Source organism: Helianthus annuus, chromosome 17 (genome assembly GCF_002127325.2).
Source record: "Helianthus annuus cultivar XRQ/B chromosome 17, HanXRQr2.0-SUNRISE, whole genome shotgun sequence".
NCBI classification, from domain to species: domain Eukaryota; kingdom Viridiplantae; phylum Streptophyta; class Magnoliopsida; order Asterales; family Asteraceae; genus Helianthus; species Helianthus annuus.
This window is the reverse complement of record NC_035449.2, coordinates 16,780,624-16,803,423: the sequence shown is the minus strand read 5'-3', so window position 1 is coordinate 16,803,423 and position 22,800 is coordinate 16,780,624. Positions and strand designations below refer to the sequence as shown.

At 38.3% G+C, this 22,800-nt stretch overlaps 1 protein-coding gene across 1 annotated transcript; it reads left to right on the top strand.

Moving 5' to 3' along the window:
• The first annotated feature begins 17,950 nt into the window (after positions 1-17,950).
• On the top strand, positions 17,951-22,508 carry LOC110926222 (U-box domain-containing protein 45). Its single transcript, XM_022169978.2, has 6 exons — positions 17,951-18,297; positions 18,393-18,477; positions 18,678-18,863; positions 18,981-19,088; positions 19,599-20,716; positions 21,600-22,508. The coding sequence occupies exons 2-6, from the start codon at positions 18,424-18,426 to the stop codon at positions 22,375-22,377; spliced, it is 2,244 nt and encodes a 747-aa protein (XP_022025670.1). The 5' UTR covers positions 17,951-18,297; positions 18,393-18,423; the 3' UTR covers positions 22,378-22,508.
• Positions 22,509-22,800: the final 292 nt, after the last annotated feature.

Here is a 22,800-nt window from a genome sequence, read left to right as displayed (position 1 = left end):
TTCTGATTTGCACTGTTGACACACTACACAATTCTTAACATAAGCCATCACATCTCTTTTTAGCTTTGGCCAATAAAACAACCTGGCTATCCTGTTAATAGTAGCATGAATGTTAGAATGCTCTCCCTGTACTGAAGCATGCATCCACTGCAGTATCTGCTGCCTTAAAATTGTAGAATTACCAATGACCAACTTACCATTCCTTCTTAATTCCCCTTTGGACCAGCTATATTGGCTATGGGACATAGGATCCTGTTGAAGATCCTGAACGATTTTTAACAACTGTGCATCCTTAACCCATGTTTCTTTAATTGCTGCCCATATGTCTGTATGAACAGAAGAAGCTGCCAACTGTAATATCTCCCCATGAGTTACTCTGGACAGTGCATCAGCCACCTTATTGTCCACACCCTTCTTGTACATAATTTCAAAATTGAATCCCATCAACTTCGATAACCACCTCTGCTGGAAGGGTGTTGAAATCTTACTATCCAGCAGATATTTCAGACTATGTTGATCTGTCTTGATCACAAAGTGAGCATGAGCCAAATATGGTTGCCATTTTTGGACAGCATAAATGATGGCCAACAATTCTCTTTCATAAGTGGACAAGGACATATGTCTTGGAAATAAGGCCTTACTAATATACGCAATAGGATGTCCCTTCTGCATTAAGACAACTCCTATTCCAAACCCAGATGCATCTGTTTCTACCACAAAGGTTTCTTGAAAGTCTGGCAGTGCTAGTACAGGAGGCTGACACATGTTTTTCTTCAATTGTTCAAAAGCTTGTTGAGCTGCTGACGACCACTGAAAAGAGTCTTTCTTAAGTAATTGAGTTAAGGGTTTGGTGATGCTACCATACCCTTGTACAAATCTTCGATAATAACCAGTGAGGCCCAAAAATCCCCTCAACTCTTTGATGTTAGATGGCACCGTCCACTGCTGTATTGCAGATACCTTTGCTGGATCAGTTGCAACCCCCTGTTGGGATATGATATGCCCCAAATACTCCAATGCAGTAGCTCCAAACTCACACTTGCTTTTTTTTAGCTACTAACTGATGTTGCCTCAACACAGATAGAACATTTTTCAAATGGGTCAAGTGGGTATTCCAACAAGGACTATATACCAATATGTCATCAAAGAAGACCAGAACATACTTCCTCAAATACTGTTTGAAAACCTGGTTCATTAAACCTTGAAAAGTAGATGGGGCATTAGTTAGCCCAAAAGGCATGACTAAAAATTCAAAATGTCCATTATGAGTTTTAAATGCTGTTTTATGGATGTCTGCCTCATCCATTCTAATCTGATGGTACCCAGATTTGAGATCCAATTTAGAGAAAAATTTTGTACCATATAATTCATCCATCAAATCCTCCACCAATGGAATAGGAAACCTGTCTGGAATTGTAGCTTGATTCAATTTCCTATAGTCTATACACATCCTCCATGTACCTTCTTTCTTTTTGACTAAAACCACTGGTGAAGCAAAAGAGCTGGTATTGGACCTAATTACCCCTTGTTCCAACAAATCATTAGTCATTTTTTCTATCACATCCTTCTGAACCATAGGATATCTATAAGGCCTTAAATTCACCCCATCAGTTCCTTGTTTCAACGGAATTCTGTGATCATACTGGCCCCTAGATGGTGGTAAAGTCTTTAAATCTTGGAAGATATCCCTGAAGTCTTCCAACAGCCTCTGTAACTGTTGCTGTTGTTCATTGGATTGTTGCGTTTTCTGCAGTACCATTGAAGTATTTGTACTATACCCTTCAATGGTATATACTTGTACCATAGACAATTCAGCCCTCTGCAGTTCCATTTTCTTCAAATTTCCCTTATTAAGTTGAGAAAACTTCTTCCCACATTGCCCTCTCAAAACAACTTTCTGACCATTAAACTTGAAAGCAATAGTTCTGTCATTATAGTTCATTTTGATGCTTCCCAAAGTTGTAAATAATTGTACTCCTAACACCATATCACAACCTCCCAACGGCATCACAAACACATCAGCTGTGAATTGGATTCCATGCATAATCCAGCAAAACCCTTTTACCATCTGATCACAAACTTCTTCATGACCATTTGCTACTTTTACTAGCATAGTCGGACCTTTAACCATCTTACACCCTAGAAGTCACTTGTTTCTTAACACTCCATGTTTGACCTTTAGGAGTACCTCGTTTGTAAAAATGTGACTCTTTTTGAACATTTTGAATTTGAACAACAACTTTTGGTTTCCAAAACTGGTTTAGTATCCAAAAAATTATGTGAACTCCCAGTATCCATTAACAATTGCAATTCATATTTCCCATAATGACCAGTGATTCTTATGGACTTATACCTGTCATTTCCCTCTACTGCATTAACTGAGATTTGAGCACACTCCATCACCACTTCTTCTTCTTCACCTTCAGCCTCTTCTTCTAACCATTCAACCTCTATGTGATACAGTTGAGGTTTCCTATTACCCTTGCATATATGTTCTTGTGAATACTTCTCATCACAGTTGAAACACAATCCCTTAGACCTTCTTTCATCCATTTCACTTTTGGTCAAGGTTTTCCTAATCACATTTCTTTTAGAATCTAAACCAACTGATTTACTAAAGGAAACTGGTTGCTTATTGTTACTTGGTTTAGGTAAAATGGGTGGTTTGAACCCAACCCTTCCCCTCTTAGCCTTGATAGTGGCTTCTTGCAGTTTAGCCAAACAGAAGGCTTCTTGAATATTCTTAGGGTTGAACATTCTTACCTGCAATTGTATCTCCTCTTCCAACCCTGCCATGAAACAACTTAAGGCATACTCCATTGGCAATTGAAGCCGGCTGATAATGGCATGAAACTTGTCATGATACTCTTGAACAGAACTGATTTGTTTCAAGTTCTTAAGATTAGTCATAGGATCATCAAACAACTTTCCAAATCTGACTTTCAAGACTTCTACCAATTCCCCCCCAAGTCAAAACTTCACCTTCCATTCGTTGGCTAATAAAAGATTGATACCATTGTAATGTTTTTTCCTCAAAGCGAATGGCTGCCAGTCTGACCTTTGTTGCATCAAACACTCTATCCAACTGAAAGAATTGTTCCACCTTAAACAACCATGAAGTCAGATCATCACCTTTAAACCGAGGAAATTCAATCTTGCTACAAAATTGAACCTTTCTCCATCATTCTGCCACTCCTGCCTTTGATGGGTTCTCCCATTGCCTTGATTGTTGACCATTTGAGTCAACTGTAAAGACAATCCAGTCACCATATTTCTCATCTCCTCCAATGCTTTTGTGTTTTCATCGATTCTGTTACTCATCTGCTGACTGCTTTCAGCATCATCAGCATCATTATGACCGTGTCTCTTTGTCATTTTGATTTAGGAAATTGATCTGAACCAAGATCAATGGAAAATTGAATTGAACGGACGTCAAATGAAGGAATTCAACCGAAACAATGATTGAATTCAGAATTTGAAATTGAACGCTACAAATTCTCCCCAATTGATTGAATTAGGGTTCGTGTTTGAATGAATCAAGAGTGTCCAAGGATAGACAGCTCTGATACCAATGATAAGGATTGAAATTGAATGAACTTGAGATTGATTAACAATGGTCAAGTTCTATTAACGCTCAGGGAGCTCAATGATTGAATAAGCTCCGAAAGTTCGTTAATGGTGGTTGATAGAGAATTTAGGAGGGAAACTGATTATTATTTCACAAGATGTCCTACACTATTACAACTGTTATTATTTATAACCCAATTCCTAACAACCTTACAACTGTTAACTAACTCCCCTTGTAACCGCTTAACTAACTAACAACCTCTGCTGCTAATCCACTGTTAACTAATCCCCTGTTGTCCATCCACTGTTATGACTAGCCCTTAACCCCTGTTGATGGATCCACTGATTCATAACAAACACTCTATCCACTGCCGTCTGAAATACTGATCATTTACCCGTATCATGGTGTCATCCATTCAAGTAATTCGTTTAAGTCGTCATCGCTCATAAGACGGATAGACGATGTATATTTGTTTAAGTCTTCATCACTCATGTACACGGTCTATACTAGGTTCACTTAATATGCTAAAAAAAACCTCAATAAACTAATCATACTAATTAACACAATTTACCTCACTATACCTAACAACACACATGTTCTTTTGATATCATGGTCATGGAAATCGGAAAAGATGTTGCAATATTAAGTCATGTATACTCATATTTATAGGGGTCAGCAAGTTTAGGTCTAGACTGAAAATAACCAAGAACCGAACCGAAAATAAACCCAACCCGACTCGAACCTAAGCACCAAGGTATATAGATCGGTTCCAGTTTTTCATATAAAAACGGGTCGAGTCGGTTCTCGGTTCTTTTCATGGTGAAACCCGACTTGGACCTATGGACCGAACTAAAGTGCTACTTAAAAAAGACTGGGCCATAGCCGAGTAGCGATTGGGGTTTGAATCCCTAAAATATATAACATACAACGACTGTATGTTGTTCCCACAAATACATTCGTATGGAGAAAGAAACCATTTGCATTGAATTTGCAATTAACTTCTTGGCTGCTACTGTGATTCATTGACGAGGTACATGATTTGATACGTATCATTACTTTTTATTCAGTGTCGTTTTATTGTTGTTTTCGGAGTCAAAGCGAATGCAAGAAGTTATAACATTCAAAGAGAATACAATAAGGTATAAGGCGAATAATCGATTAAGCGATAAGAAAGCATAGAATTTATATTAATAAGTTTGACTTTCCGGAGTCAAATCGAAAACAATAAAGCATATAATATTTATTTTTATACACTTGATTAGCTATAAGTATCATAAGAATAACCAATTTTGATGATATTGGAAAAGGTAAATTTGACATATATACTAATACTAAGTTTGTTGTTTATCAGTAGCCTTCCAAAGTTCATAACAAAACATGTTGAAAAATGAAATATGCCGGGTCGGTTCTTATACTTAGTACCCGACAAACCCGATTACATAAAATCCGGAACCGACCCAATATTTAGGGTAGTGAATCGGTTATGTATTTTATGTTTGATCGATTCTGGGGTCGAGTCAGGTAACTGTCGAGTAGGGTCGGATTTTGCCTTTTGCTTAGCCCTACACATTTAAAGCTATAACGAGAAACACATATTTAACGCACCACCAGAATGTAAATAGTTTTCGAAAAAAACCTAGTTGATTTTTTAAGAAGATTAAAAAAATAAATATCAGTTGTCGTGAAAGCGACCAATTATTTTGTTCTATGTGTTTAATATCCTAATAAGGCACATGATGCCATGTGATGTTGCATACATTGAATTTGCCAAATTTGGAATCTAAGCAAGATGCCTGCACTCTTAACAATTATGAATTATACACCTCGTATTGTTAATTTGTTTTGTCTTACAATGTAAATTTTTCTATGCATGAGTTATGGTAATTAACTAACTACATGCACCTACTTTTAGTGTAACATTTCAACATACGCATGCTATCATGTAACATAATATTGATATATTGTTCTAAAATTAATTTATTGCCACTTAATGTTCATTTTCATAACTTGAATAAATAAAAACATTCTACGTGCATGACACCTTTTTTAATAAACATAGTAAATGAATGCCACGGGATAACATTTTGATGTTGGTTCAGTTCTGTTTATGCATGAAGGAAAACATTAAAACATACATGTGATAGCAGACAGTGCGTTGGAGAATCCAGTAATGGAGTTCGACATGCTTGTCATCGTGATCTGGTTCCTCCTTAGGATGCTAACTGATGATGGGGACTTAGAAAACCGAAAAGGGTATCGGTTAGGAGAGGAGGTCGATTATGATGTTATGGCTAATGGGGTGTGTGTAATTGTGTAACTGAGTAACCCCTTAACCTCCACATGATTCTCCTTATATAAGTACCCAGGAGGAAACCTAATTAGTTAATAAGGGTAATATGATCCATCAACAATTACCAACTAATTATTTAATAGGTTCTAATATATTTTGATCTCTATAATGTAAATGATTATGATGGCTATAGATTAAATATCAATACGTAACATATTTAATCTTACATTCTCCCACTTAGCCGAGTAATCATTTACTATGAGTATTAGATAAGCCTGATCAGGAGTTAACACTCATTTTAGCCTTAAACAAGTACTATAGCAGAAAAATACAGTCGTTGAATCATTATGCGACTCAGGACCCCCATTAATCATACTATAGCATTAATTTAAAACCTAATCGTCATGATCAAAATACGCGTAAGCCCTTTGTTTGATTTGTAACTTTTATTTGTCTATATGCCATTATACCGGTTGAACATATTCTAACAGACATACAAAATCAAACTTGAGGAAATTTCATTAATCATAAAACATAAGCTAGTACAATATGCTCAAATAAGGTCTTTACTAAATCCCATATTCCGAACATGTTCTTCGTAAACCTTAGGAGGGAGACCTTTAGTCATCGGATCCGCAAGCATATCCTTAGTACTAATATACTCGATACAAAGATTATTTTCCTCAACTCGTTCACGTACAAATAGATATTTCGTATCGAGATATAAACCAGCTCCAGTCGAACTGTTACTGTTCGAGAAACTAACGGCAGCTGAATTATCACAGTAAAGCTTCAATGGTCTAGAAATAGAATTGACGATTTTGAGTCCAGTGACCAGGTTTCTAAGCAACATTCCATGACAGGTTGCGTTATAAACAACAATGTACTCTGCCATCATTGTGGAAGTTGTGGTCAACTGTTGTTTATGACTCTTCCAAGAGATAGGGCCGCCTGCTAACATAAAGATATAGCCCGAAGTGGATTTCTTGTCATCTTTGCATTTGGCAAAGTCAGAATCAGAATAGCCCACCACTTCTACATGATCACTTCTTCTATAAGTCAGTTTATAGTCTTTCGTCCCTTGCAGATATCGAAGAACCTTCTTAGCTGCTTTCCAGTGATCTAGGCCAGGATTAGTCTGATAACGGCCTAGCATTCCAGCAATATAAGCGATATCTGGACGAGTACAGACTTGAGCATACATCAAGCTCCCAACTACTGACGCGTAAGGTATCTGGCTCATTTGCTCCTTCTCAACCTCTATTGTTGGACACTGAAATGAACCGAAAACATCTCCCTTAACTACTGGAGCGACGGAGGGTTTGCACTGTTGCATGTTGTAACGTGTAAGGACACGATCTATGTAAGCCTTCTGGGACAATCCTAAGATCCCCTTGTGTCTATCTCGGTGAATTTCGATGCCAATGACGTAAGAAGCATCTCCAAGATCCTTCATGTCGAAGTTATGCGAAAGTAACCGCTTCGACTCATGCAACATGTCTAAACTATTACTTGCCAATAGAATATCATCTACGTAAAGGACAAGTATAGTAAAGTTACTCCCACTCATCTTGAGGTAGGTGCATTGATCCACTTGATTCTTCATAAAACCTTGCCTCTTCATGACTTCATCAAACTTGAGGTACCACTGACGTGATGCTTGTTTTAACCCGTAAATGGATTTCTTCAACTTACAGACTAGATGCTCCTGACCCTCAGGTTTAAAGCCTTCAGGTTGTTTCATGTAAACATCTTCGTCCAAATCTCCGTTAAGGAAAACGGTTTTAACGTCCATCTGATGCAACTCTAAATCGAAATGAGCTACTAGGGCCATGACGATCCTTAATGAATCTTTACGAGAGACAGGTGAAAACTTCTCTTGATAATCAATTCCCTCTTTCTGAGTGTAGCCCTTTGCAACCAATCTCGCTTTGTAGCGTTCAACGTTCCTATTCGGATCCAGTTTTGTTTTGAACACCCATTTGCATCCTACGGGTTTGACTCCGTTGGGTAATTCTACCAAATCCCAAACGTAATTTTTCTTCATGGATTCAAGCTCATCAATCATTGCTTTATTCCATTCAGAAGACTGATCACTGCTAATGGCTTCATTGTAAGAGATAGGATCATTGAGCTTTCCGGGATCCATTTCAGTCAGGTAGGTAACATAATCATCCCAATTAGTAGGCCTTCTTTGCCTAGATGACCTCCTGAGTGGATTATCGGGTACAACGTTGTCTTGGTTATGAGCGTTTGATGTGCCTTCGTCATGAGGTATAATGGGTTCTGATTGTAGAGGTGAATATGGAGTTGGTGCAGTAGCTTCAGGTGCAGTAGTTGCATTGGGTACAAGAGGAGTAATCGGAGTAATGGTACGGAGTAATGGTAAGCGACGAGTCTCTACCCCCCGCGTCTTGTACTTCTTGCAATTCTTCGTAAGGGTTGGTACTGCTCCCACTGACCTTAAAATCCTCCAGGAACGCGGCACGCTTGGTTTCAACAATACGGGTGACATGGGAAGGACAATAGAAACGATAACCCTTAGAGTTCTCAGGATACCCGATAAAGAAACAGGTAGCAGTTTTAGGGTCAAGTTTCCTTAGGAAAGGATTGTAAAGTTTTGCTTCAGCAATGCAGCCCTATACTTTCATATATTTAAGACTCGGTTTCCTTCCTGTCCAAAGTTCATAAGGAGTTTTAGGGACAGACTTAGAAGGAACTCTATTGAGTATATGAACAGCTGCTTTTAACGCCTCAGTCCAGAGGAATAATGGTAAATTAGTGTTGGTTAACATACTGCGCACCATGTTCATAAGGGTACGGTTTCTTCTTTCAGCGACACCATTCTGCTGAGGTGTACCAGGCATGGTGTATTGGTTCATAATCCCCTGGCCCTTACAAAACTCATAAAATGGACCAGGAGCTTGACCCACATCAATATGTCTTCCATAATATTCACCGCCTCTATCTGATCTCACAACTTTAATCTGATGATCTAATTGCTTTTTAACTTCAGCCTTATAATCTTTAAAAGTTGTTAGAGATTCAGATTTCTCCTTAATAAGATACAAGTACATGTAACGAGAATAATCATCTATAAAAGTGATAAATGAAGTATGTCCTGTTATGCCAGCGATTTGGTAGGGACCACTAATGTCAGTGTGAATGAGTTCTAATAAATTAGAACTCCTAGTGGCACCTTTCTTATTCGCTAATGTCATTTTACCTTTAAGACATTTGACACATGTTCCAAAATCAGAGAAATCGAGAGGAGGTAAGACTTCATCCTTTACGAGACGATTTAATCGTTCTTTTGAAATGTGGCCTAAACGCTGATGCCACAACATGGATGAAGTCTCTAAGTCTCGTTTCTCTTCCATCTTTGTGAGTGATTCATTAGTGTTATATGACAACAAAGATTTGGAAAAGTTATCTTCTAGTTCTAATCTATAGAGACCAACATCCAGAACACCAGTACCATAAAGAACAGAATCATAGAGGATAGAGAGTTTGCGATGACCATGGGAAACAATAAAACCGTCCATGTCTAACTTTGGTCCTGATACAAGGTTCCGAGTTACCTCAGGAACATATAAGGTATCATAAAGTTTAATACATAAACCAGTTTTTATAACTAATTGTAATGTTCCAATGGCCTTCACTTCTAATTCTCGATCATCCCCAACCTTAAGCGTTCTTTGGTTTCTTTCCAGCTTCCGGATTGAAAGGAATCCCTGAGTAGAATTGGTAACATGAACCATAGAACCAGAATCAAACCACCAAGAATTAGCAGGAACACTTAAATTATAGGACTCAAGTATCATAAAATAATCGTTACCTTTCTTAGCCAGCCACTCCTTAAAGTCAGGGCATTCCTTCTGCATGTGTCCTGTCTTTTTACAGAACTTGCAGCGGATACTGCCTAAGGAGTTCTTAGAGCTGGAAGGTGCACTTGTATTAGAATTAGGGTGATGTGCGTGAAGTGTGTTATATTTTAGATGTATATTTAAGCCCTTTTTACACTTTTAGCCAAGTTTTAAATTTATAAAACACGATATTTACTAACACTAAACACACATATGGGCAAGTGCACCCATCGTGGACGTAGTATAGTGTTGGTAAGATACCGAGGTCGTCCAAGGACACAAGAGCTTTTAATACCGGTTTATCCTCAACGTCTAATCAAATCAAAAAGTGAGAAAAATGTTTTAAACTAAGAAAAATAAAAACTAACTAAATGCTGAAAATTAAAATAAAATAAAAACAGATAGACAAGATGAATCACTTGGATCCGACACGTGTGTTAGTATAACCTTTGATTATTTTCGCACTTTTGCACTTGTTTAAGAGATTATCTTAGTTATTGTAGTAGGCCCCTCTTTTGAAGGCGACGTTACCCTCAACCCAGTAGTTTGAGTCAGCAAGGATACAATCCTAAAGGGTCGGATTATTGAAAGATAATGAATTAAGTTATTAATGCAAATTGTGGTAGGCCCCGCTTTCGGCGGTGACGTTACCCTCGGCTAAGTAGTCTGAGTCAGCAGGGATACAGTCCTAAATAGCCGGGTTATAGTATTAATAGTAGTTAACTTATGAGGGGGTCAAAGAGTTTGGATCCCCGCCATCCAATACCTATGGGTATTGAAGGAGATCCTACTAAATTTGACCCAGGTCCCAAGCAGGACCTCTAAACGCTGAACAAGGGCAAGACCCTTACCAAACCGTTCCCTTAACCCCCGACCAGGTAGCCAACATACCTCCATATAGACCGTGGAGATATGAATGGTGAAAATCTTTTATTTTATATAGACAGTAAAATAACGCCAAGACACCACGGACAAACGATAAGGAAAGATCACCTTCAACATAAGTAACTAGTTATTAAAGTCATTAATACAAAACCAAATAAAAAGTGCAAAAGATTAAAAATAAAAAGTATTATACTAAACACTTGTCTTCACCAAGTGATGTAAGAGACTTAGGCAAACATGGCCTTGATTGTCAAGAACTCTTACGATCAATCTTGGATCCCGAGACGACTCACACACTCTATGATGGACAATGGATGATGGTGGTGGATGATGGTGTTATGGTGGTGGTGGGTGGTGGATGAAGTGTGAGAGAGGTGGTGTGCCAAGGGATGAGATGGAATGAAACCAAGCACCCCTATTTATAGGCTGAACAGAAGGCTGGGCACGGCCCCGTGTCCGCTGGACACGCCCCCGTGCCCGTCTGACACTCTCTCTCTTCATTAATTGTAATTCGCAATTACAATTAATGCGCCTGCTGTACTTTCACCACGCCCCCGTGCCCGCTGGACACGGCCCCGTGGTGGGCAATGGAAGCTTCTACTAGTTTGTCTTTTCTGCTGCTTCTTGGGCACGGCCTCGTGTTCGCTGGACACGGGGCGTGTTCAGTCTTCTGTTTTCTCTTCTTTGCCTTGGGGGGTGCCGTTGAGGGTCCGGGCAGTCTACTTTTATTCCTTTTCTTGTATTTATGCTAGAATTAGTTGTCTTTTTGCTTCTTTTGTGATTTTGAGCTCATTTCATCCTGAAAATACAAAAGAAAGACAAAAACACTCTTTTTCCAACATTAGTACTTAAAAAGGGTTAGTTTTATGCCTTAATTGATGTGATTTATATGTTGCATTTTACACACATCATAGGGTTAGGCCTTTGGACTTTTGAAGCATCCTTCCTCTGATAATTGTTCTTCCTTTTCTTAGAATTGGAGGTAGTGAAGTTTGCAACATCAGTATGGCGATCCATCCTCATACGCTCTTCCCCCTGTACGCACATAGCGAACGCACATAGCGACCAGTTCACTCATCGTCCATTTGTCCTTCTGAGTGTTGTAATTGATCTTGAATGCTTCAAAGGACGAAGGAAGCGAAGTAATGATGAAATGAACAAGGAAACCATCACTGATTTCCATTTCCAGCCCCTTCAGCTTATTGGCCATGTCATTCATCATCATGATGTGCTTGCGAATGCCGCTCCTCCCATCATACTTAGTTGTCACCAGCTTGAGAATAAGGGTACTAGCGTGTGCTTTAGACGTCCCCTTGAATTGTGCCTCCACAGAAGCCAAGTAGGTTTTAGCATCTTCAGAATCAAGAATAGCTCCCCTGATAGCATTGCTTATGGACTGCTTCATAAACATGAGACACATGCGGTTACACCTAGTCCACTTTTCATGAAGTATCTGCTCAGCAGCAGTACTCTGAGTGGTAAGGTCCGCTGGCTTATTCTCCCTAAGAGCGTAATCGAAATCCAACAGCCCAAGCGTAAGCATGAGAGCATCCTTCCATGTAGCAAAGTTATCACCAGTCAAAGATGGAATCCCCTGATTGGGCGCTGATAGTGGAAATAAGATGAGCAAAAGTATGATACTAAGGAAGAAGTCCTAATGTGATCTTAGGGCACGTTAAACTAAGGCAGGCATAAATAATGACCATTTTACATTATAAAGCTGTGATAATGTCTATTACTAACATCAAAATAATAGACTTAGTTAAAAAATTCTACTTAAACGAAAACAAAACAGCTTTGGCCAGAAGTGTAATCATTTAAGCATATGTGCAAAGTGGTTGTAACAAATCAGCTTTGGCCAGAAATTGAAATAATCACTTTAGTTATGCACTTGTTAAGTATGTCATCCATGAAAGAATTAAATCAGCTTTAGCCAGATATTAAAACATTCATGCTTATGATGCACACTTAACATAGCTTTCGTAATACTTGAATGATAAGTAGATGTATTAAGTCAGCTTTGGCCAGAAATGACACATCAGAAGCTCATTCAAGTTAAGCTATTTTGGTTTTGCAAAACATTACATTATCTGATTCTGATTATTTAACTAAATAATTACAAAACCAATTATTTAATAGCAAACTACCCGTTAGCGCGGATCGAACTCCGCGGTGAGTTCGTTGGGGGGGTGCGGGGGACAGCGTGCCCCCGCCCGGGGTTCGGGGCGGAGCCCCGAAAAAAATTCTTAGTTCACATTTAAACAGCCTAAAATAATGAGGTTTCGAGTCAGGTCTCGACTGAGTTATGAGATCTCGAGTCATGATGAGGTCTCGAGTCGCAACCACGGTCTCGAGTTATGACGTTATGGTCTCGAGTCGCAACCTTTGTCTCGAGTTATGACGTTATGGTCTCGAGTCGCAACCTTTGTCTCGAGTTATGACGTTATGGTCTCGAGTCGCAACCTTTGTCTCGAGTTATGACGTTATTGTCTCGAGTCGCAACCTTTGAGCCCTTATGATTTCGAGTCGAGACCTTATGGTCTCGAGTCGAGATCTGTTGGTCTCGATTTGTGAAGGTTTTAATGACCTGATACCACATGTTGGTTCAGTTCTGTTTATCCATGAAGGAAAACATTAAAACATACCTGTGATAGCAGACAGTGCGTTGGAGAATCCAGTAATGGAGTTCGACATGCTTGTCATCGTGATCTGGTTCCTCCTTAGGATGCTAACTGATGATGGGGACTTAGAAAACCGAAAAGGGTATCGGTTAGGAGAGGAGGTCGATTATGATGTTATGGCTAATGGGGTGTGTGTAATTGTGTAACTGAGTAACCCCTTAACCTCCACATGATTCTCCTTATATAAGCACACAGGAGGAAACCTAATTAGTTAATAAGGGTAATATGGTCCATCAACAATTACCAACTAATTATTTAATAGGTTCTAATATATTTTGATCTCTATAATGTAAATGATTATGATGGCTATAGATTAAATATCAATACGTAACATATTTAATCTTACATTTGATGCATACCCGTTCCCAATCAAATTATATTAAAAAAAACTTTATTAATATAGGGTAAAGTTATTCTATAAAATATAATAAGTATACAAAGACACAAAAGATCGCAAAATATAATATAGTGTTGAACAAAATATAACACAATGCTGAAAAATATAAAACAATGTCGAAAAAAAGACACAATGAGTCACACAAAAGACACAATAGCGCAAATATAAAAAAGACACAATGATAAATAAAAAGACACGATGATGTAATAAAAAGTCTAAAATCTACAAGCTAAACATCTAAAGCAAAAATCTAAAATCTCACATCGTAGAGTTCGATGAGACGGTTCTAATGCCGCTTGAGGGTGAAGGGAGTGGTTAAACAGGTGAAAGTGGCAAACTTCAAAATCGACCAATCAGAGTGTGCCATGTCAATCAGTGTGAAGAGTTTAAACTTTGGCGAAAAATGTTGGCAGTGGTTAAACAGTTATATATACACACACATCAACACATACACACACACATCAATCATCATCATGTCTCCTTTCCCGAATCGGTGATGCTTCCCCGCTTGAACAAGTTTGCCGAGCGACAAAGGAGGCCGGCGGCGGTGTTGCCGCGCGGCAAACTCCTTTGCCGTCGAGTTCACCGCTCCACTCCCTTTACCCTGAATGAGGTCAATCGGAATGTATTTGATACACTTCTTACGATTTCTTATTTTTATAAGACTTTATATTTGATCCTAACCCCATAATCTATAAAGTCACAAACATTATAATCATGTAAAATAATCTAAGGTTAATAAATATGGAATCATTTCAATTTCACATTGTATAATTAAAATTTTGGTATATTCGCGCAAACTAAAACCAGGGGAAGTTCTATATGTGGCGTTAATTGAGTCAAACCATGTCAAATCAGCCTCCATAGCGACTCTCTTCTCATTTTCCAGACGCCAAAGAAGGCACTATGGAGGGGGCTCCATCCCTTTAACGATCGCCAATGCAATGTACAGGTGGGCCCAATGATTCCAACCAATAAGTTTTTTTCCTCTTTGATTTTCTTCTTTTTTTGTATTTTGTTTTAATATGGGCTTTAAAGGTGTATTATCTCACATCATGCTAGTTAACGATAAAATTCATTGCTTATATGGTACATACGTGATGCTGACGTGGCTCTATAAACCCCTAAAGGCTTTACACGACACCATCCAGCCTAATCGAGACTTGTATACAACTAAGCTGGCGTCAAAATCTTTTCCACGTAGAAGTTTAGATATATCCTATATATGTTCTAATACGTGGTATAATTTATATTTTTTTAAAACAAAATTGTTGGAGGTCTAGCAACACCACAAGATCTTGCGGGTGTGCCAGGCTGGAAAACCTCATTGGATTCACACGTGAATGGTTCGCATCATCATTTTGTTGTCTTAGGGGATAGGGAGTGGCTTTCGGCAAAGCCAGTTTACCGATCGGTAAACTTTGGCAAACCATTGCCAATCTTTTGCCACATTCATGTTTGCCGAAAATGGTGAGAAATCGGTGAGCCAACACCCCTGCGGCAAAGGGAAGAAGAGGAGAGAGAGAGGGGTGTGGGGTGGGGTCCATTCCAATCTCAACCAATCACATCTTTTTTCCTTTTTTTTATTTAAAAAGTTTACCACTCCACCAAATGTTTAAACCATTGCCAACATTTTTCACCAAAGTTTAAACACTTTTGCCTAATTGACATGGCGCGCTCTCATTGGTCGGTTTTTTGGTTTACCACTTTAAAGTGTTTAACCACTCCTTATACCCTTAATTGTTTTTCAACTCATGTCTCCAATAAGCCAACAATAAACGTGCCCTCATTATTTCGATTTTAGCAAGTTTTATCATCTAACTTATATTATATACTTTATTAATATTTTTTTTTCAAAAAGTATAATGATGTAAATTATATTATATTAACTTATATTATATACCTTACTATTTGTAATATTATGTTAACTCCAGTGGCGGATCCAGGGGTGTTTTGGGGGTTCCTGTGAACCCCCTTAGTTTGGAAAAAAAATGAAAAAAATAGTGGAAATTTTGTATGATTTAAAAAAAATAGTGAGAATTAGTGAAAATCTATTAAAAGGAACCTGGTTGGAAAAATTCTTGGATACGCCACTGGTTAACTCATCTCTACTCTTAACTCAACCAAAACTTCACAAGACCGACCCTATAGCGTTAAGACAGCTCTCGAATTCTTGGATTTGCATATACCACCGTGTTGAAACAATTAAACCCGTAATAGTGGCAATATGTGATGTTACTCCTTTGTCTTCTTTTGTGGTTAATTGTTCATGTCGACCCTTTTTAATATTATGTCGAGAAAACCTATAAGGTCATCGTTAAAAAGCTGTTAAAAATCCTATGAGGTTACCCAAATTTTGGTTGTATAGTATTTTATAAAATATAAGGGGTCACTTGGCATCCTTCGGTCCATCTTACTCATGGTGTTTTTCTTTTTAATTATGTGAGTATTACATTTGTTTATTAAAAAATAAATTTCATCTATGCAACAAAATAAATTATTATGGGTTCCACAAGACAAGTGCTTTAAATTATATCACGTCAATAAAGTTTGAATTATTTGGGGATGAGGAATGAAAAAAAAGAAAAGAAACTATTGATCAACCACAATTACTACTGAATGTAAAGTAAAAAACCTTTTACAATAATTTGGGTACAATCATTAGATTCTTAAGTTATGTTGATTATTCTTTCTAACTATCAACTTTTGAACTGATTTAGTTATATCAATTCAACAATTTAGTTTCTATAATTGGCTTCATGTGAGAGTCACATGTAGATAGAAGAAAGGCTCAATTCACATGAAAATTGCCCAAGCAATCATTTTCATAACAAAATAATAATTCACATGAACCATTATTGTATCTTCCTCATGTAAATCTTATTTGTTTAGCATTTTTTTGGAACAGAGACAATAAATTCGTACTAGATATATCAAACCTTAGAGCATCACCAATAGAGGTGTTTTTAGGTGGTATTTTTTAGTGCTAATGTGGCACCTGTCCAACCAATGAGAGATTTCTCTCACTTGCCCCTCTCACAAACACATTTCTTCTCTTTCTCCTCTCTACACTCACATAACTCACATTCATCCATTTTTTCTCACCAACATCTTCACACCCTCTCTCCTCCACATCACACACTCTCTCCTCCATATCACTTTCTCTCTCCCTAAAAACACCAACATATTCCCTTATTGTGGATGCTCACGAAAGAAAATATATATGAACAACCACTCCTTCAGTCATTTTTTTTAAATGACAATTGCTAGTTACTTCTCCTTTGTTTTATTGATAGGGTGATGTTGAGGATCATTACCATACCAATTCATAGGGTAGTGATAAAAGATTGTGTTGAAGGGATGATGATGTGAGTGATGGTTATGGAGTTGAGGTGTTCACATCCTATCTACCATCTTTATCTCTATAATTACATTTAAAAATCACTATTTTTCCTCTTTTTTCAATTAAATAATAGAGTAAAATGTCAAAATTGTCTCTCTATTTTGGTCATTTTTGTCATTTCAGTAAAAAAATGAAACTTTTTGTATCTGAATCCCTAATATTTCATTTTTATTGTCCTTTTCATCTAATTAGAAAGTTGGGTTAGAATTTTCTGTTAATTTCTCTAATTTTTTGTATTTATCATTACTTGTGTTTCTCTCCTGTTTCCTAAAAATATTAAAAGATTTATTAGGATGACGAGTGTTTTTTTCGTACCACCCTAGCACACCTAAATGTCTATATGCACACCAAAAAGGTCTTTTTTATCCTATATGCACACCCTGTAGTGTCGAGCTGTGGCCAAAGCGCGGCGTTTTGATCCGGTCAACCAGACAAAAGACTGACGGGTCTGTTGACTGGATCAAAACGCCGATCTTTGGCGTGTTTTGTTCCTGTCAACCAATTTGTCTGGTTGACAGGAACAAAACGCGCCAAAGCTCGGCGTTTTGGTCCGGTCAACAGACCCGTCAAACACCCATCAGTCTTTATCTGACTGACCGGACCAAAACGCCACGCTTTAACCACAGCTTAACAATGCAGAGTGTACATATAGGAAAAAAAACTCTTTTTAAACTGACTATCTACACCAAGTAAGTGTGCAAATAGTCTTCCCCTTCCCCATACCAAATGGGTTAAGCAATTATTCGCATCCGTACTTGATAAAATACCAATCTGCTTATGTTAATCTTAAAAGTTGAGAATAATAAGTCCAAAAGTAGAGTGGTAAATTTGACTTTTCTGCCCCTATCATTTATTATTATGAAGACAGATAAGTCAGCCGACAACTTTGGAGGTCGGCAGCTGTCGGCCGGTGACCGGGGAGTTGAAAGCGGGAACGATAGAAATACATGTGCTCGCTCTCTCCTTTCACTCCATTCTCCATATAACAATAATAAACAATCATACGGTTTCATTATTACATTATTATATTATTACATCTTCTTCATTTCAATCCCAACTTCTATTTCCAACAGTTTGGCTTGGCCCCTAATTAGTTATGCGTCAGTTTCGTATCTGATGAACCCAAAAATGATTAGCGGTTTCGTTGATTTCTGTTCCAGTATCCGTTTGATGAAGCATCGTTGGATAATTGTTGGTTAAATTACAGGTATTCTTTTCATTGTTTCTGTAGTGCAAGCAATTCTTCTGATATATTTTCATTTCATTTAGATTTTGATATATCTTTTAATTTTAATCACTCAGGTGATTTGAACTTTTGTGCTGGTTAATGTAAATGATGGACAATTCGGAGATTGAAGAGAATTTGTTTGCACTTGGTGAACCAAAGGTAAATAGTATTTTTGTACCTCACATCACAAGGAAATTAGGATAATTCCCAATTTGGTATTTCCTAGATTTCAATCATTAAAAGATTTCATGTTTTAATTACCTTATTATTTGGCACTATTGAAGAGTGTTTGAACATATGACAGTGGTATTATGGTTAAGATTTTTGAATATCTTTGCTCTGCTGATTGATGATTGTAGTTACATGGAGGAATGTGTTCATCACTTTCTTTGATCTATGCCAAAGTGTTGACTATTTTCCCCGACCTAGAAGCCGCGAGGCCTCGGAGTACTACAGGAATTCAGGCGCTATGTTCGTTGCATATAGCCCTAGAAAAGGCGAAAACGCTTCTTCAGCATTGTGCGGAATGCAGTAAACTTTACCTGGTATGTTCACTCGTTTAATCTTGTATGATAATTGATAGTTTATAACCTAAATGTACAATGTTGGGCATTTTTCGGGTAGTTACTAGTTGCTCACTTTGATGTAAATATCCGTTGCAGGCTATAACGGGAGATTCGGTTGTTATGAAATTTGAAAAGGCGAAATCTGCTCTGGAAGATAGTCTTAGACGGGTTGAAGATATAGTCCCACAAACTATTGGTTCTCAGGTACTAACAAAAACTTCAATTATTGAACCTTTTGAAGGGAAAATTTGTATTGAAACTGTTGATGTGGCTAGATGTTCAGGTTGGATAACGGGTCAAAACGAGTCTGTTTGAAATGGGCTGTATTGGGTTGGGATGATCCTCAAAATACCTTTTGTGTTCATTATTTTTATAAAGTACATAACGGTGTACTTATAGTTACAAAACAATTTTGTTATATTAATATTCTAAACATTTTAATAAAACGATACAGGAATATGACCCATTTCAACCCGTTAGACCTTTTTGACCCATTTTCCGTTTAGGTAATGCTTTTTTATTCAACATATTCGACCCGTTTGAAATAAACCAACACTCAAATCAACCAAGTGGCTCAAAATTACCACCTCTACTTTAAATAATTTTCTAATTTTGCTTTCAAAACCTCATCAACTATAGTAAGTTGCATAAATAATGCATTTAACAATTGAATCTAAGTTATTTTAAACTAAACTATAACTTCCGTACCTTCAGATTGCGGATATTATAGCTGAACTCAAGGGAATAGAATTTTCACTTGATCCGTCAGAGAAACAAATAGGCGATGAGATAATCGGGTTACTACAAGAAGGAAGAAATCTCAACAGCAGCTGTGAAAACGGCGAGTTAGAAACTTTTCACCAAGCAGCAACAAAACTCGGTATCAATTCTTCAAGGGGAGCTCTTCGAGAACGAAGAGCACTAAAAAAAGTCCTAGAAAAATCTAGAATCGAAGACGACAAACGAAAAGAATCCATCGTAGCTTATCTTTTACATTTAATGAAAAAATACTCGAAATTATTCCGAAGCGATTTCTCAGACGACAACGATTCACAAAGTGGTTCAACCCCTTGTTCACCAACAGTTCACGGGTCTTTTGAAAACGTGTTTGACCGTCAGCTATCGAAAATCCATGGGTTTGACCGTCAGCTATCGAAAATGAGTTCGTTTAACTTTAAACCGAACTTTAGAAGATCCGGGCAGATGCCGGTCCCACCTGACGAACTTAGGTGCCCGATATCGTTACAGCTTATGTACGATCCAGTCATCATTGCATCCGGGCAGACATACGAGAGGATCTGTATTGAAAAATGGTTTGAAAACGGGCATAACACCTGCCCGAAGACGCATCAAACCTTGGCTCATCTTTGTTTGACTCCTAATTATTGTGTGAAGGGTTTAGTTGCAAATTGGTGTGAACAAAATGGAATATTGGTTCCTGAAGGTCCACCGGATTCCCTAGACGACAACTACTGGAACATATCTTTGACCGAGAGCGAGCCAACTAGTTCTAGATTCGTTGAAAGTATCGGTTCCTGCAAGTACGAGAAAGAAGGCGATGAACTCGAAGTTGTGCCAGAGGATGAAGGTAGCACGTTCGACACATATGAGGGTTTGTTGGCCAGTTTGACCATGGAAAATAAGAGAATTAAAGCTGTAGAGAAAATACGGCTTTTGACGAAGGATGATGAAGAGGCTCGGATATTTATGGGTGCAAATGGTTTCGTTGAAGCTTTGTTACAGTTTTTTGAGTCCACTGTGCGTGAAAGAAACCTTGTTGCGCAAGAAAGTGTAGCCATGGCTCTTTTCAATCTCTCGGTTAATAACAACAGGTATGTCAGAGTCACGTTTGCATGTTCGTTTGTGAAGAAATATATGTGTTCACGAACTGTTCTTGAATACTTACTGAATGAGATTTTATGTTTGTGTTCGTTTGTTAAGGAAAGAAACCCGTTCGTGTTCGTTTGTGTTTTTTTGTTAGTTTTAGGCAACGAACGAAAAACGAACGTTGAAGAACACAAATAAACACAAACTAATGTTCATGAACACGGAAACAAACGAAAACAAACAAGCGTTCATGAACAGAATATATAATACACCGACACTTGTTAGATATTTTATTTGTCAGAATTTTGAAGTATTTAAATAAAATATAAAAACACTACTGAACTATCGAACACAATCGAACATAAACGAACACATTACCAAACGTTCACGAACATAAATGAATAAACGTGGCCTCTGTTCATGTTCGTTCGTTTAAGGCTAGTGGGTACGGAGAGCCTCATCCCCAAGGGGACGAGCCGCCACGTCAGCGCCACGTAGGCTCGGCTTGGAGGGGATGGACCTAGGGGGGCGGGGGATGAGCCCCTTTATGTATATATATGTATGTATGTATAGGTTATTGTGAGAGAAAGGAGGCCCGTCTCCTCCGGCTGTGGGGAGCCGCTTTTGCCGAACCGAGCCCAGGGGGGCAGTGTGGGGGACCGGCGCCGGTCCTAGCCGGGCCTCAGCCGGCCCCCATACCCTTTAGTCTAACTAAATGAACAAAATTTCTTGTTCGTGTTCATTTGTTTGATAAACGAACGAACACAAACGAACTTCCCGGTGAATAGTTCACGAATTGTTCGCCGAACGTTTTGGTTGGTTTGTAGCCGGTTTACATGTTGTTTTATATGCGCAATTTTCATGTTTTTGACCCAAGCCCATTTCCAGGAACAAAGAAACAATGTTAGCCGCAGGAGTACTTCCTTTACTCGTTAACATGATCGGAAATTCGGGTTCACCAGGGGCGGTTGCAGCCCTCTGCTTAAATCTTTCCAGTTTAGAACAAGCGAAGGCCGTTATCGGTTTAAGTGAGGCGGTCCCTTTCTTGATCCGGGTTCTAAACGATACTGTGGACCCGACATGTAAATCTGACGCACTTATCGCGCTCTACCATCTTTCAACTTTACATTCGAACATCCCTCGGCTCGTGTCGTTGAACATCCTGGATGCTCTTCAGCCACTCATAGATGATGACACGTGGACCGAGAAAGTGCTTGCCATCTTGAGCAACATGGTTAACTTAGCGAGAGACGAGATCGTATCAACTCATGGTTTGGTGAGCGGGCTTTCGTCAGCTCTTGATATGAACGAGCCAAATGTTCAGGAGCAAGCTGCGGCTTGCTTGTTGACTATGTGCACGGGAAATGAAACGTGCATTCAGATGGTTCTCCAAGAAGGGGTTATACCTTCTTTAGTATCGGTTTCGGCTAATGGGAGTGCTAGAGGGAAACAGAAGGCTCAGAAGTTGTTGCTGTTGTTTAGAGAGCAACGGCATCAGGACCCACCCGTGGTTCAGGATAGCGGTCCACAGCAATCATGTGAGATAGGTGTTGGTCCCGTTAATGAAGAAGTGCGGCCGTTAACCAAACAGGTGTCTAAGAGAAAACTGGGAAGGGGTTGGAGTTCTTTGTGGAGAAACAAGAGTTTTTTGGTGCACCAGTGTTGAGCCCTTGAGTCTAATGGTTAGGTGAATTGGTGCACCACCTGTTGACTCGGACTTGTGTATAGCTTTATCGGTTGTTTTGGCACTTGGTATAAAGTTGTAAATTCTCTTAAGCTATTTCTGTTTTCTGCTAATTTTGTTTTGTATTTGCTATCAAGTCAAATAGCAACTTAACTAGAGCTAGTGTGGCTAAACTAAACTTGGTTATAAGTTAAAACTTAATATCATGTACCTTTTTAAAAGTACAAATGGCACGGTTAGTTAGTGTAACAATGTTCTTTTAGTTAATGACTTAGTGTAACAATGTTCTTTTTTTTAACATGAATAAATGTATAACTTATATTGGGGTGTTTGGTTTATAAAGTTTCTATTGAAGCAATTAGAAAATGATTTAACAAACTAAAATTCATATGAAGAATATGAACC

Bases quoted from the DNA above. Each gene is read 5' to 3' on its own strand.
- LOC110926222 (XM_022169978.2), top strand. From the start codon at position 18,424: ATGATGGACAATTCGGAGATTGAAGAGAATTTGTTTGCACTTGGTGAA. The intron at 18,864-18,980 runs GTATGTTCACTC...TATCCGTTGCAG, and splicing joins AATGCAGTAAACTTTACCTG to GCTATAACGGGAGATTCGGT. The intron at 19,089-19,598 runs GTACTAACAAAA...CCGTACCTTCAG, and splicing joins CACAAACTATTGGTTCTCAG to ATTGCGGATATTATAGCTGA.